Below are 15,453 nucleotides of genomic sequence, written 5' to 3' on the forward strand. Positions count from 1 at the left end.
AACCATGGGGTAGAAAATGTCTAGTTTTAATAGGACAGCTTAAAACTAGAAATACAAGGTAGGAAACATCAATTGTATTTAGAAAATATTTCATATACCATCTCCCTTTTCCTGTCAGCAAAGTTAGAGTGGAATGGAAGAGACTTCACCTAAGGAATAGCAGCAACCAGGATCCAGCCTGGCTCAATCTGTTCTGGCAGGGATTTGATGGATTGGCTCTGGAGAGGTCTAACTCCCAATTACACTCAGTGGCTATCAGCTGAGAAGCCATTAAAGTGAATATATAAACTACAGGAAAGTGTGATGGTGACATGTTTTGTTTCTAGCTTGTTAAACCAGTAATTGTTATTGCAAGTAGCTGTCATTCCCACCAGCATTTGCTTCTTGTTGACAATGAATAAAACTCATTTGTTTTATAGCATGAAGCTTAATTTATTTCATGGTTGATTTCTTTCTTTGGTTGTCAATCCCAGATCTCAGAAAAAGAAATGCAGTGAGTTTTATGGCAAGCAGAATGAGCTGTAACTAAACAGTCAGTTAAAATACCTAAGGTTTCTGACTGACTGTGAAGGGTGGTTCTTGAGAGGGACATAGGATCAAAAGCTCCCTTTTGAATCATATTAGCCAAGACTGCCAGTCATTGACTACACCCAGATTGGCTAGTGATCTGTGGATATTTTCCTTTCATTTTGTATGGGTTTTAATTAAATTTGACAACTCCAGAACAAATTAACTTTCTGTCTTGAACTTTAGGCATCTGATAGGAAGAGATTGGAATTTTGAGGTTAAGTACATTTTTAAGACTTTAACTTCCTTATTAATTGTCATAGCTAGTTGAATTCAGTAAAGATAAATACTGTAAACCTGCTTATATGCTGAGTTGCATCTCTGTGCCACTGTGACAGAGTGAAGCTTAAATTAGTCATATTTGAACCCAAAAAGATCCTGCAGTGCATTGTACAAGTACAGCACAAGGAATACCTACTGATATACCAGTCAAGTGTGGTTGTAAAATACAGTAGCTATTTAAGCATACAGAATGTAGCACTCTTGTCTACATACCAAAGGAAATAACACAACTTGGATTTTGGTGGGATTTCCTCTCCCCTCCATCCTCCAAAACAGGCAGCTCTTAAGTGACCACCAGAAATTAAGAACTTTGGTTTTGCAAGTCCCTCCCAGACTATACTGCAAGTTGGTTCTAAGGACAGTTAAAGATTGAAAGGCAAAGTGTGCATTTTGAGCTCCCCTTGAAATATTTTCCACTGCTAAAAATGTTGGGAATTTCTGAGAAGAGATCTAAGAAATAGGTAAATGATACTTCTAAGTTTAGTTCTTTAAAGATGCAGACAAAATTTGGCATTGTGTCTTGAATTAGCTGTGCTTTCCAATTTCTTGTAATTCCTTTGCTATCTCAAATGTCCCTTCTAGGAAGGGAAAATCCACCCTTTAAAACAGTTTCCTAGAAGGTTACAGACTTACCACATCCATGATCTGCATGAGGCTGAGAGTGAAATAGACAGTGAGTGGCTGGGAATCATTTGCAACTGGTCGCTCCAAAGGATTGTAATTTTTCAGCAGCTCCTTGTAAAGCTTCCTTTGGAACTCTCCTTGCAGAGATTCTTTGGACACAGGAATAAAAAGATAAATAATAAGGAGTCTACATCCGAAAAAGCTCAGGCATGCTTTTTTACTCCTATCAGATATTATGTATCTATTATTACACCTGCTACATTCCCAGAAAAAAATGCCACTGTGTTTAAAATAGTTCATTAGCTACTACAACAAAATCCTAATCACAAATGTTCATCCCAGCCTATAAGGGGAAATTACCTCTTTGATCATTTCTTGACTGGCCAGGAGTGATACATTCTAAATGCTAAGGGTGCTTTCTCAATGTATACACCCTTCGGTCCAGCAGCAAGAAATGAAGAAGAGCAAATACAGTAGCTGTGGTTTGACACCTGTCCTGGCATAGCTATAACCAGAAAAGCAGAACAGAATTACGGCAGAAGGCATCAGCAAGACAATGGGAAAAAAAATGGCCACAGGTTAGACTGAGCACTGCTCTGGGGCTGCTTCAGACAGAGAACTCTTTGGGGCAAATACACTCCACTTTGTTCTCTGCTCATGCAGTTAGAAATGAAGTGGGGTAGCGTGTTCCTGGCAGAGATGATAGACACCACATTAATATACATGCTAATATTTGGGGATTTCTGTTCTTTTCCATTTCAAATCCAGGGAGGATGCTTATTCTGCCGTCTTTCTGTGGGGAGAAGGAGCAGGTCTACATGAATGGAGCAGAGTAGTCCAGGGACAGAGGCAGTTTTCGAATGCAGGAGAATGTGCGACAGGGTACGAACAGGTTCTCTGGACGTGAGACCTCCCTGTCCCACTCCAGACCGCCCTCCCTCTTCCCGGTTTTCTCGTCCTTAACTCGCCCCACAAAAAGCCGCAGCCCCTGCCCTGGGACATGCACCATTTAAGTCCCTTGACAGAGTTCGGTCCCCCATCCCCACCGTCCTTCTCCCGTGTCCCTTCCCGGCAGGACCCAGCTCTGGCCAGCCCTCAGCGCGGCCCGGGACGGGGACGAGCCCCCGCGGCTGTCAGAGGGCAGAAGGGGCCGGCCGGGGCCGGAGAGGCGCCGTGCCGGGAGCGCCCGGGGCTGCCCCGACCCACCCGCCCCGCCGCGGCTCCCGGCGCTGCCCGCGGGGCCGGAGCCCACTCACCGCGCACGAGCCCCGCCGCCGCCAGCAGCCACACCGCCAGCTCCTGGAGGCCCATCCCGGGAGAGCCGGCGCTGCGAGCGACCGACACGCCGACAGCAGCGGCGGCTTCTCCCGCCGCCGAGCCCCGCCAGCCCCCGGCCGCGGATCCGGGCCGCTGGGAGCCGCCGGCGCCCCGGGCACCTCTGGCAGCTCGGCCCCTTCCTGCGCCCGCACCGGAGCTCGCCCTACGGCGCCGCCGGCCCGGGCGGAGCGGAGGGATGCTGACGGCCCGCCTCCCCGATCTGCCTCTCGCCTGATGGATTTCCCTCCCTTCCCTAATCCTCGAGCGTCTCCGGGCCGGAGGGGAGGGAGCGGAGCCGCTCTCAGGCTGCTGCAGCAGCCGGAGCGATGCGGCGCGGCTGGGCGAGGGGGCCCCAGCATTATAGAGCCGAGAGCGGGGGCGGCCCCCTCCTCTGGCGGGCAGCCGCGCCCGCCCGCGCCCCCTGCCCTCCCCGAGCCCGCAGCGGCACCGCGGGGAGCCCCGGCTGCTCGGGGACGGGAGAGCAGGGGAGGGGAGCCGGCCCGACCGCCCCGGGGAGCGCACACCGCCTGCACTGCCCCAAAAGCCAAAGGGCATCAGCCACCGCCGAGCCCCCCGCCGCTCCCCGCTCCTCCTCGGCACAGGTCATCCTCCTTCTCCGTCGGCGGCGGTTGCTGCTGTTCTGAGAGAGGCGAATTAGTTCAAAGGGCAGCGGAGTGGCCCGAGCAGGATAACCCCTCCCGGGGCCGAGGAGGGCAGCGCCAGGGAAAGGCAGCCGGGGCATGGACCAGGGCAGGGGCAGTCCTTGCTGGCCTCAGCAGCTTGGCTTAGGTCACATCTAGGTATGAGGAGCAATGGCCACAATGATGTTGCACACATGACTGTTAAATCCCCAGCAGAGATGCCAGGGCTGGGGGTTCAGGTGCTGGATGTTTTGTCTAGATATGGGGAAAAAAGCCTTGGCCAAGGGACATTGCGTTTAGTACTTGACAAACACGTGACAGTAAAATGGTGGCTGAGCTCCTGCCTGGTACAGGTATAATGCACCGCAGTTGGAAAGCAGGCCTAGAAAATTCAGGGCATTTTGTTGATTGTCTGGTTCCCATCTGCAGCTCTAAGTGCGATTTTGACACCAAGGATGGGTTTTTTCTTTCAGCCCAAATCCCTGCCCTTCAAGTCCAGTTGCTACATTAAAATGAATGTCATAGGCAGCTGCACTTAAAAAAGAATGATATTGAAGAAAGTTGTCATTTGCAAGAGATAACTAAGTGCTTGTTTTCCAAATGACTGTCAAACAGCAGTTTATTTAGCCCATGTTAATTTTCAGCTTTAAAAATTCAGGTTATCTGTTTCGGCTTAAGCACTGACCTAATTTATGTAGCTACTGTTTAAATATTTTTAAATGTTGAGCACAAAAGCACATGCATCTTGGGGCAACCTGAGTAGTTCAGCAATTGGCACATCATGTGTTCCAGCTGTCACATACAGCACGACTGCAACCTTTACCTTTTCAAATGAGCCAACGTGCCAGACAACTTTACCAAGGGGTAGTAGAAACCAGCAAGTGGTAAAGTTAACTCTCCAAAAGCCAAGTAATAGCTGTTGGTTTCTTGCGTTTTGGTTGGGTTTTTTTCCATGAGATATTGACCTTTTTTGGACCTGCCAGCAGACAAGAGCAAGTTGCTAGGGGAGCTCTGTGTTATTCACAGAAAAAACAAGTGTTATTATTAATTTGTACTTCAGCCTTCCTGTGGCAGTGCTCTTAGTGTCTGGATTTTTGCCTTGTCTCATTTTGGAAAGGACTCATTTTCTTTTCTTCTTCTACTGTTATTCACTGCTGTTTTGGCACAGGTGTCCCAGATATTTTTGGGTGTTCAGTAAACAGCATGAATTGTTCAGGCAAGAAATTTGGAGAGGAAATCTATAGTTCATGGCTGACCTCTACTGTTGGCTCATTTTTTTGCTTTACACTTGGCTTTGTTGACAAGGGCTTCACCCCTCCGTGATGAAAGGGTCAATACCATGCACAGCCCAAGGTCTCAAAAGGTAAAATCTTCAGGGGATGGTGCTGAAATCCCAAATTCCTGTAGTATAAGTGAGGAAATAATTTTTAATTGATTCTTTTGTAAATCTTGATTTATATGGTTTGCAGCAGTCTTGTTTTCGTCTGATGTTAGCAGATTGAAATTTATAGGCACTTCGGGAATTTTGATATTCTTTAATAGCAATCAGCGCCTCAACTCCTTGATTAAACTCTGTTCAATCAGGTGCATTCTTACTAAAGGTTTTACCTTTTAAGTCAGAGATTCTGCTGTGAATGCACAAAAATGGCAGGAAAAAGTCTTATCTGCATTCTGTAGACATCCTGACTAAAAAAAGTTAATTTCACAAACATTTATAGATATTGTGTAGGTACTAGCAAAGAAAGGTTAAAAAAAATTACTGAAGTAAATTACTGAATTACTACACCATACCTTCCTAGACACAGTGATGAATGGGAGTTCACTCTACAATTACAGGCCCTAGAAACCATTGTAAGTCTCCCAGCACACCTTCCCAGCACAGCTGGGTGTTTGCCAGAAAATAAACAAGCCCTTAATGTCAGTTTGTTTCTCACCTACATGGGGCATGATTAGAAACAGCCAGTTGTGTGTCTGTCTGTTTGTGAATAACCAATTGCTCAAGGACACAACGTTATGCACAGATCAGGTCACATATATCAAGGTGTGTGCTAATAGTGTGGATCTAGTACCAATGTGCTGTCTATTGCTTCTTTATCTGATAAGCAAAGAAGTAAATAAGTCAATGTGCAAAAGACTTCATTCAAGTGCTATTTCAGGTCTATTTTGAGTCTGAGAGAGGCACAGAGCTGCTAGAGAAACAGCTACAGGATTCTGAATTAGGGTGTCTATAGAAGTGACCCTCCCCATGACTGTAAGATGCTTGTTTATACCCAGACTGTCCTCCTTGTTCAGATTACAGGGCTAATCTCATGTGTTGGTCAGTGAAAACAGCCAGGGACTGAAGATTGTTCAGAAAGACTCGTGCAGTCATTACCAGATGTTGCAGTTGCCCAAGGTTTATAATATCACAGAACTGAAAAAGAGAAATATCCCCTTTTTCTCTTTGAATAGATTTTCAGATAAACAAAATCATGCATCTTCCTGCTGTGGCAGAAGATGATAAAATAGCCCTGAGAAGAGGCTGATAGTGAAGTGACCATCTTGTACTGTATCCATCTGCAGTGACTGCAGCACTTTCTGACTTTGATCTAATTATTGTGCAATTGCAATGACCTGAGGCTCCATATCAGAAAATAATCTTCTTTTTCTTCTTTTTAGAGAAATAGGTAAAGTAGGCTAGGATTTTAAATGGTAGCTTACAGCACATGTTAGATGCCCACATTATCTTGAATGTTATTTGAATTAAAGTACCTCTTTATTTGTTAGCTGTTTGGTAGTTTTTTAGATAGTCCTAGTAATTGCATCCCCTGTTATTAGTTATTCTCTGTTGTTGACTTTGCCCAATGAGAAGTCTCAGGGATTGAGAATGTTCATGTGACAAGCTTGATTTTTTTCTATAAATGTCATGAAACATTATATGGTTCTTCCGTGCAGGAGTTAGCAAGTAGTTTTGATGTTAAGCTTCCTATTGAAGGATGAATTACTGATCTGAAATATGGTTAATTTTCTGATTGAAGTTTATATTCTCTACATGCCAATTTGAACAGAGGTTCACAAAGGCAGTGTCTTCCCAAATTCTTAGTTCCTACACCAGTATGTGATTTCCAGGAAATGATCCATTCCCCAAATTGTCATCTATTGGGAAGGATAAGGAAGAGCACAGACTATTCTGTTGTTTAAAAACAACAAAGCTGCTGCCCCGCCACTTTGTAAAAAGTAATTACAGAGAGTATTTCTGAACAGTGCTCAGATGTGAGGAATAAGGATTTGTCAAATTTCCCTGATGACTGCATAACTAATGAGTAAGACTTGTGATTATTTCTGTCATGCAAACATTTTTCAAAATTCACACTTGTCTTTTATTACTGTTAGCATACACTCACATTAAAGTGTGAGCATATTAAACAATGTTCCTGTGAATGAAACATCTCAAATGCTGTAACTACAGAGATTTCTCAGCATATCTACCTTACAGGTGCTTTTCTCTGTCCAAAGAAACCTCACATGTTTTCACTGACATCGTGCTCAGCACGTTTGCACTTTGATTTCTGTGTAAGGAATTCTTGTTCCTCTCATTTCAGCCTCTGTCAGGTCCTTCTGATGCATTTTCAGGGCTTGCCATTCATTTCTCACTGACATACAAATCACCATTACAGAGTTGCTTTGCCTTCTTTTTGGATGAGTATGAATAACAGAAAGTTGACAAAACTGCTTTTCTTCACCCTGGTTAATTTTAAATAACTACATAATTTAGAGTTTACATTAGCTAATTAAAGTTGATAGGAAATCTGCATTTTAGGCCTACAGCTTTAACAGATCCTCATCTATAAGCATCTGAAGATCAACCTTATTTTTCTTGTCCTAAAGCAACACACTAGAAATTTTTCTTTCCTGAAAAAATTACCATCTGCTGCAATTTAAATAACTAACATGAATTTCACAAAAATGGTCACTTGGTCTGTAAAGACCATTCTAATAAGGCTTTTGACCATAAAGCTAAGCTCAAACCCTTTCAAAGACAGAATGTTGTAGCAAAATTGAGAGCAAATTCATTTATTTGAGGCAGGGGCATGAGACAGTTTAATATTGAAAAGCCAAATTTCTACAGTCAAGATTTTTAAAAGGAAAACTAGTCAGGGTGCCCTCATCTGCTAGAGAATACTGAATTTTTGGTCTTTAGAAGTTTCAGTTCATCAAACACATTTTTAATATGGCTTTGGGGAGAAATTTTTATTTCTTGTCTTGTAATGCATGGATTACAAATTTACAACTGTATTTCTTACCTTGCATAAAACCAGCACTCCCTAATATTCCTTCCTAACTTCTCCTGCAATGTCCCAGTATCGCTACTAAGGACATCAGTCCAGTTCTTGTATGATTTATTTTAAGCAGTCACTGGTGAAGCTGATGTTTTTCAAACCTGTGCAGCAGCAAACATCACCTATCATCTTCCATTTGAAATGAGACCTTGTGCTTTCTCTAATTGCCCCTCTGAACTGTCACAGCACACTGAGAGAAGCAGCAGGGCTGCAGAGGACAAATGCCCTGGTGAGTCACTGGAGACAGGGAGGAATTCAGAGAGGAATTCATTGCTCTCAGCATCAGAGAGTGGCAGCCAGTCATGGCTCAGCCAAAGTGCTTCTCCAGCCAGCTGCTGACAGTCCTGCATGGAAACTGTTGCAAATGGGAGCATTCAGAGAATGGAAACAAAAATTAATCATTTTTGTCGTCAGAACACAGCATATTTGGAGGTTGTGGATCCTTTAGAGACAGGCAGATTTTCAAATGAGATTCCTTGCTGAACTCAAAGGAATTCTCAAAGCGGCTACTAGATTGTTCCATTGATGAAAAGCTGTGGACCTCTGGAGGAGGAACTAAAACTACATTAAATACAGGGTTTGATGGAAAATTCACAACAAATAACTCAATACACTAGATATAGTCTATTTTATCTGACTCCCTTATAGAAATACAGACTTCATTGATGTTTCTGGAGGACTGAAGATGGGATTGCCATGGTCAGGAATGGAGGCTGTGTTTTTCCACATGGGCAGCACAGCATGGAGCAGCTGTGCTCTGATTTCCCAAACACAGCAAATGTGAGCAGCAGAAAGCGCCTGCTGGCTCCCAGGTTTGCTGGGATGGCCAAGTGTGTGGGAGTAGTGGATCCCTCTTCCAGCTGGGCTTTGCTGTTATTGTTTGTGACACCATCGGTGGGACTTGTCCCTCTCGTTGCTGCTTTCAAAGCCCAGCTGCTGTCCCTGTTACAAAGCCAGTGTAGGTGGGTGTGCTGAGTGCCCGGAGCAGGGCTCAGGAGCAGGGCTGCCAGGGCAGTGACAAAGCACAGCTCACTCAGCACTCCCCTAACACGAGCCCCTGCTGACCAGCCAGAGAAGGGGCTGCTGCGCTGGTGAATGAATGTCCTGCAATCACAGATTTAGAGCACATAGGAAACACAGCCCTTGGTCATCTGTGACTCCCCTCCTCAGTGCTGGAGAACCTGACAGAGTAAAAACTGAGTAACAGCCCCAGCACAGATGTCTGAGGAACCATTTCATGAGCCAGCTGGGGGTGAGCAATCACAACAGACACAGGCACACAGGGAAGACTTTTCCAGTATTAGACCTGCCTTTGATTCTGGTGATAGTTAGCTCTCAAAATAAAACTTCTCTCTTTTCCACTAACATCAAAAGGGATTTTGTTAGTCATGAGTGAATGCAAACTGCTTTCAGTGTATTTTTCTTGAACTAGATTTATAAGACCACAGTTACTTCATACATTTATTATGGACAATTTTTTTCTAAAATGTCTTTTTATTATGACAGGATGAAAAACGGGAGAATTGGGACAGAGAGGGAGGAAGCAACTGCCTGGTTTTTTCAATGCTTTTAATTAGGTAGGAGGATTTTTCAAGCTTGGATAAGCTTTCAGGAATTTGCTTAAGCATTTGTTTTGCAGGAGAAATTTTAGACTACTGATTATTTTAATGACTAATTAGAAGTTTAAAAATATGAAAAAAAAATTTTAAATCTGACTTTAAATTTGTCTGCCAATTAGACCAACATATTTGGAATGTCTTCTTATGTTCAGACAGAATTTTGCCTCACACAGCTCTAGAAGTATCTTTTTCTGCACATCTTGCTAGGGCAGATATAAGAAGTGAAATCCTTAATTTTATAACTCTGTTGGTCTAGAGTTTGATCTGTTTGCTATGCTATGAGAGCATGAGAAAATTTATCACAATTACCTGAGCCAGGCAAATAAAAAAAGAAGCTTACAGCAGCTTTCTATTTTCTCATTTCAAGTTCATTTTTAATCGGAGATGTTTGGATACCCAGATGCCTTTTAATGAAACCAAACTTTCAGAGATTTGTCTGGTTTTGCTCTCTACATAGAACATCTACTTACCTAAAACTTGTGTTTCTGCTTTCACTACTTTGCATAAGTAAACTTTAATTTTTAATTGAAGCTATTACTCCTATTAAATCTTTTGGAATGCCTAAATAAAAATTCCATGGGTTTCTTTAATGGCTGTAATTCAAGGCTATCATTTTATCATGGTCAAATTGTTCTTCTGGATTCCCAGTTAATTGTGAAGATAATGCAATGTGGCAGGTCAGAGGCAACACTGACATTGCTAATGCCAGCCTGCAAGGATAGCCTCTAAGTAGCTGAGATGGCTCAAATATTTTGAGTAATAATTTAATTTATCTGTTTGTTGATGGATTGTCTGTGGTACTGATTTTTATAATACAAAAATGTCAATGTTTTCATGATGATGATCATAAGAAAATGTTAGTAATAGTACATTTTTTAAAGCCCTGCAGTGATTTAGAGCCTATGTCATACCTTCTGAAGAAATTCTGATTGCCTGGGAACCTCAGTCTTAGAGGGACCCAATAAATTTGAATGCCTAAAAGTGAGTTTTCTGAGCAGGTCACTGCATTTTAATCTTTGCAATAAAATAAATAATAAATTGCCAAACTGTATTTGAAAACTTTACCCTACCACTGCTATTAATTTTAATTGTTAAAGTTCAAATATTGGGTAACAGACACATTGAAACTGTTGATTTTCAAGTTGAGAATGTCCAAGTGCAGAGATGCCCAGCTGGATATGTCACAGGGACAGTTTCCCCAGCTCTCCCTGGCAGAGGGAGCCCAGCTGAGCAGGCTGTGTGGAAGCCAGGCCCAGGTGCTGCAGCCTGCTTGGGGCTCTCTGTGGCAGAGACCTGGCCCCTACTCTGTCCCTGTCTCACTGCCCAGGGACATGCTGCTCCTCACTGCTCACCTCAGTGCCCTACAGCCTGGCAGGGACATGGTGCTGATCCTGCATCACTGCACTGCAGCCTGGCAGGGACATGCTGCTGATCCTGCATCACTGCGCTGCAGCCTGGCAGGGACATGGTGCTGATCCTGCATCACTGCGCTGCAGCCTGGCAGGGACATGGTGCTGATCACTGCTCACCTCCCTGCCCTACAGCCTGGCAGGGACATGCTGCTGCTCACTGCTCACCTCACTGCACTGCAGCCTGGCAGTTGCTCATGCTGCTGCTCACTGCTCACCCCACTGCTGCTGCTCTCTCCTGACCAGCCCAGCAAACCCTCCTGTGCCTCAGACTCATGCTGAGCTGCTCTAGGGTTCCTCCTGCCTGTTTATCTGGTGTACAATTTGTGTGGTTGTGCATTGTATTGCTAGGTTCAGCCCCAAATTCCATTTTCATTGTAGCATTTTCCTAGTTTTGAAGAGGAAGTGACAGGATTCCTTTAGGAGGAGGAGAAAATAGAGTTGTTCTGTGAATGTGGAAGTGCCCAGGTGATAAAGGGCAGGAATGCTGATAGGTTTCCCACCTGAGGGACCTGACTGGGTTTTAGGATTAAGGACAGGAGCAGAAGAGATAGAAGTGCTATCTTGAGAGCACTGGCTTTATTACAGCATTGAATGTATATATTCAACTTCTTTCCCCTTTTTGAGTTGAACTGGTTATCTGCTTAGCTAATATGGTTTATCTTTAGTGAAAGGAGTTAATAACTGAATTTTGGATGAAACCTTAGTGGTTTGTTTTATTAGGACAGTAAGCAATCACAGAACTTCTGATTTGGGGATTCTTTGCTCTTTTTTGTTTTAATCACATCTGGGAATTCATAAAGAATTTTCTGGTTGGTGTTAGTACATATTCAGTTTAATAATTTAGGAAATGTTCTCCTGTAATTCATAAACCAATTAGAATTATTGAGATATTTTCAATGCATCCAATTTCTTCCACAGGGACTGCATAGACACTGCAGAAAAGACTCATGAAGAAATTTAGAATCTCCTTATCAAAGATGGGGCTGAGACACAGAGCAAGTTGGAAGAAGATGACAGCAAGGTAGGATTTGAATTTTTCTCTTTGAACATCTTGCTAGAACCACGTTATTCTAGAGAGTCTTCCTTTACGAAAATTCCATTAAATTGAAGCAAAATAGGATTGAAATGAAATGAAGTTTGGTAAAATATTTAGCAGAGTTCTGCTTCTCAATCTCCTCTTCATTACCTTAATGGTCCAGAGCTAGCAAAAGGAACCCAGATTCATTCCAAGCTGTTGCTCTAACCTGTGAGCTCTCCAGTTTCATTAAGGTGCCTGGAAGGTACATGGGGGAAACTTGGAGTAGGCTCTGAGAAGAGCAATACATGGGTGGAGAGCTGTCCAAGGCAGACTGGTGACTAAATACTGGGAATACTTGCAGGACTTCAGTGTGCTCCTCTCTCTCCATTTGTGCTAAAGGCATCCCTGCCTGTCTGTCTGTGCCTAATAGAAATGGGTTCAAAATTCACTATGAAAAGCAAGTTTGAGTGTTTCAGTTGATGCTTGTATTACTGGTGGAACTGAGTCTTAATTACAAGGCACATTTATGTGCATGGCATAAACTACCACTAGTTAAAGTGTATGATCATGGAATATCCTGAGCTGGAGGGCCCCACAAGGATCATCAAGTCCAGCTCCTGGGCCTGCACAGAACTGCTCCAGGAGTCCCCATGGGTCTGAGAGCATTGGCCAAATGCCTCTGGAACTCTGGCAGCCTTGGTGCTGTGAGCACTGCCCTGGGGAGCTTCTTCCAGTGCCCAACCACCCTCTGGGTGAATGATGGCATTGCAAAGGCATTATTTCTTCTAACTGCAGATTATCCTATGTACAATGAATGGATGGATTCTTTAAGGTTAAGCATCTGTTTCAGAAGCATTCCCCTTCCTAAATGCTTTTTTTAAGACAGACCAAAAAATCTGTTCTTTCCATGAATAAAAAATTTATTTCTGTCTTTCAAAAACATTCTTTTCTCCTGAGAGAAAGTTTTATCCATCACAAGTTGGTTTTATTTTTTTCCGTTATAATAGGGTGTTATTTATAAAAGTTCTTGAAATGAATCACAGAATTCCAAACTTTGAAATTCTCTGCAAATAGCAATGAAACTTGCCTTAAGTGTAAATGAGCAGTGATTTAAATATTAACTATCAGTTGATATTTCACATTGCTTCCCACATACTCATTTGTAAAACAGTCAAGCTGCAAGCTTTGTATAAATAGCATTTACTTACTGCCATGGTTTAATTGAAAGTTTGGTGTTTGAGGATGGTTAATGCTGGTATGCAGGAGCTGGCAGTGACTGTTACATTGAACTCCACTGTGTAGTTTGAGACATGACCAAAATTAATGGTGTGCCATTCCTCTAACCTGAATTGTTATAATCCCTATCCAACAGGGATATTATAAAATTGATAATTGTTTCACCATTTTTTATCATGACAATTTTTTATCAGCAAAATTGTGTTAGTTTGCTTACACATAACTAGAGTGCAGCAGGAGCATGTTTACAGAGCTCTTCAGCTTCTGGGAATTTGAAACCATCAGATTCCACAGTGGGTGAATTGAAGATACTGGCTAACCAGACTCCATTAATATACAAATTAAATTGCCTTGAGTAAAGGAAAAAAATAGTCTGGAACACTGTTTTGTAGTATTTTCTTATCAGTACCAAACTGGGCCATTAATATCTTTCATGCCTTTTTATTTTTTTTAACCTTGTGCAGAGATAGGTATTTGACTGATTGTTACAAGAAACCTTAGGGGAATAAAACATGTTCTGGGACTAGGGGTTGCTGGCCAGTAGTAAAATTAATACCAGAGTTACAGAAAGCTATCTGACAGCCCAGGTAAGCCAAGCATTAAAATATGTTCTGTGCTCATGGAAACCAGGTTCATCATACACAAAGTGGAACATTTGTTTAGATGCAATATATAAGATGTATTTTGGATGCCACATGTAAGTATGTGTAGACATTTCAGTGTTAACCACTATATGCTTCTGTGAGCCAGAGTATACATGAGTTGAAGTTGTTAATCACTTGCAATTAGTCACAGTCATACCACATGGCCAGAGAGCCAGACCCTCTGCCAATGTTCCTCCAGGCCTCCCTTGTGCTGCTGCCTGCTCATGAAGCAAAAGGCTCTCAAGCAAGCATTGCTGGGCACTTTACTCATTTATCCTTCTACTTCTGAATGGCAATTACAATATCCTCTCACTGACAATCTTGCTGTTCTGCTCCTAATGCCATAATATTCCCTTGAGCTTTCCAGATGCAAACACAGACCATTATCTCAGTGTGCAGGTGACTCCACTCCTGTCTCTGGTGCTTAAATCTTGCCTCAGATGCTCAATTGTTCCCCTGTAGCTCGGTGAAGACTCTCTGGAGCCTGTGATAGGCAGGAGGAGCTTCACAGCCAACATTAAATGTATGAAGTTTTCAGGTCTCTGCCTGGGCTTTGCTCTTGTGGGTCAGACAGATGTCTTATTTGTGGAGTTTCTCCTACTTCAGTATGCTTTACTGGGAAGCAAGCTGCAGTAATGCAAGGGCAGGAGGGCTTTTTGCCCTGCTGTGGTGTTTGCCATGTGGAGTTCCTGCCCACTTGTTTCAGGCAGTGCCAGCCTATCCCCAGAAGGAGACTCACCCTTAACTGAATCTCTGTGTTTGCCCTGCTTAATGGATTTGTCTTAGCAAGTGCTGTCCATAAGGCATGCTTTTTTGACTTAGTGAAATCATTTGTATGACTTTCCCTGGGGCTTCCTACCTGCTGAAATCCTTTCCAGAGCTGTCAGTTCTTGCAGACATGCAGCTTGCCTGCCTGCCTTTGCCTGACAAGAATAGTGACATCAGGTGGCAGTGGGGCCTCAGGGTCAGAATAATACTCAATTCCTTTGTTGCTTTTTTACTCTATTTTTTTTGCTAATTTAACATGATGTGGTGTAATTGCAGTCTGGGCAGCCTGATAAACGTAAATATTTACCTCTAGGTAGTTTACTGAAATAAAGGGCACAGGGCTATAGATAATGGGCCCAAACTAGCCCAAAATTTATCAGAAGATTCAGCATCCCACCACTGTACTCTATCTCATTATATCAGTATTGGATTTTCCTTATCTCCCCTCCCTCTGGAAAATGGAGATATATTTCTAAAATAAACACTGATAATATGATTAAATTATATTCATTTTTTGTCCTGTTAGTCCACAATAACTAGAAACTCAAAATGTTAAGATTTTGTTATTAATGAAAGATCTTTTCCAAAATAAATGATTCTATGATTCTAAGATACAGGGAGACCATAGTGGAGACCAGCAGTCAAAACATAAGACATTATACATGCAACATGGTAAGCAAGCAGTTTACACTGGGAGCTGCCACATTCATTTTAGGAAGATTAATCTCAGAGAGGAAAGCATATGTGGAACTGGGTCACAGCACTTCACATATTCAAGCTTGTGTAAGATACAAAGTGATCAATCCCCGTAAGATCTTTGTAAAGTGAACAAGGTTTATTATTTATAGTAGTAAACAGCCTGGCATTTATCTTTTCAAAACATGGCAGTGGCATAAAGTATGTTTTAACTTTTGTTGTTTCCAGTTATTTGCATTTTAAAAGCTCTGCTGTGAATCATACTTTTCTTGAATTGAATGATTTATACAAGACAAGATACTTGGAATGT

General features: G+C 42.7%; 1 protein-coding gene across 1 annotated transcript in view; it reads right to left on the minus strand.

Moving 5' to 3' along the window:
• CHRFAM7A (CHRNA7 (exons 5-10) and FAM7A (exons A-E) fusion) overlaps positions 1–2,835 on the minus strand; it is a 37,894-nt gene extending 35,059 nt beyond the window's left edge. The window contains exons 1-2 of the mRNA XM_063169565.1: positions 2,730–2,835; positions 1,483–1,622 (exon numbers count right to left, since the gene is read on the minus strand). Of these exons, the coding sequence (XP_063025635.1) occupies positions 1,483–1,622; positions 2,730–2,784 (195 nt within the window). The 5' untranslated portion in view covers positions 2,785–2,835. The remainder of the gene's footprint in view (positions 1–1,482; positions 1,623–2,729) is intronic.
• Between the last annotated feature and the right edge of the window lie 12,618 nt (positions 2,836–15,453).

Source organism: Melospiza melodia, chromosome 15, assembly GCF_035770615.1.
Source record: "Melospiza melodia melodia isolate bMelMel2 chromosome 15, bMelMel2.pri, whole genome shotgun sequence".
NCBI lineage: Eukaryota > Metazoa > Chordata > Aves > Passeriformes > Passerellidae > Melospiza > Melospiza melodia.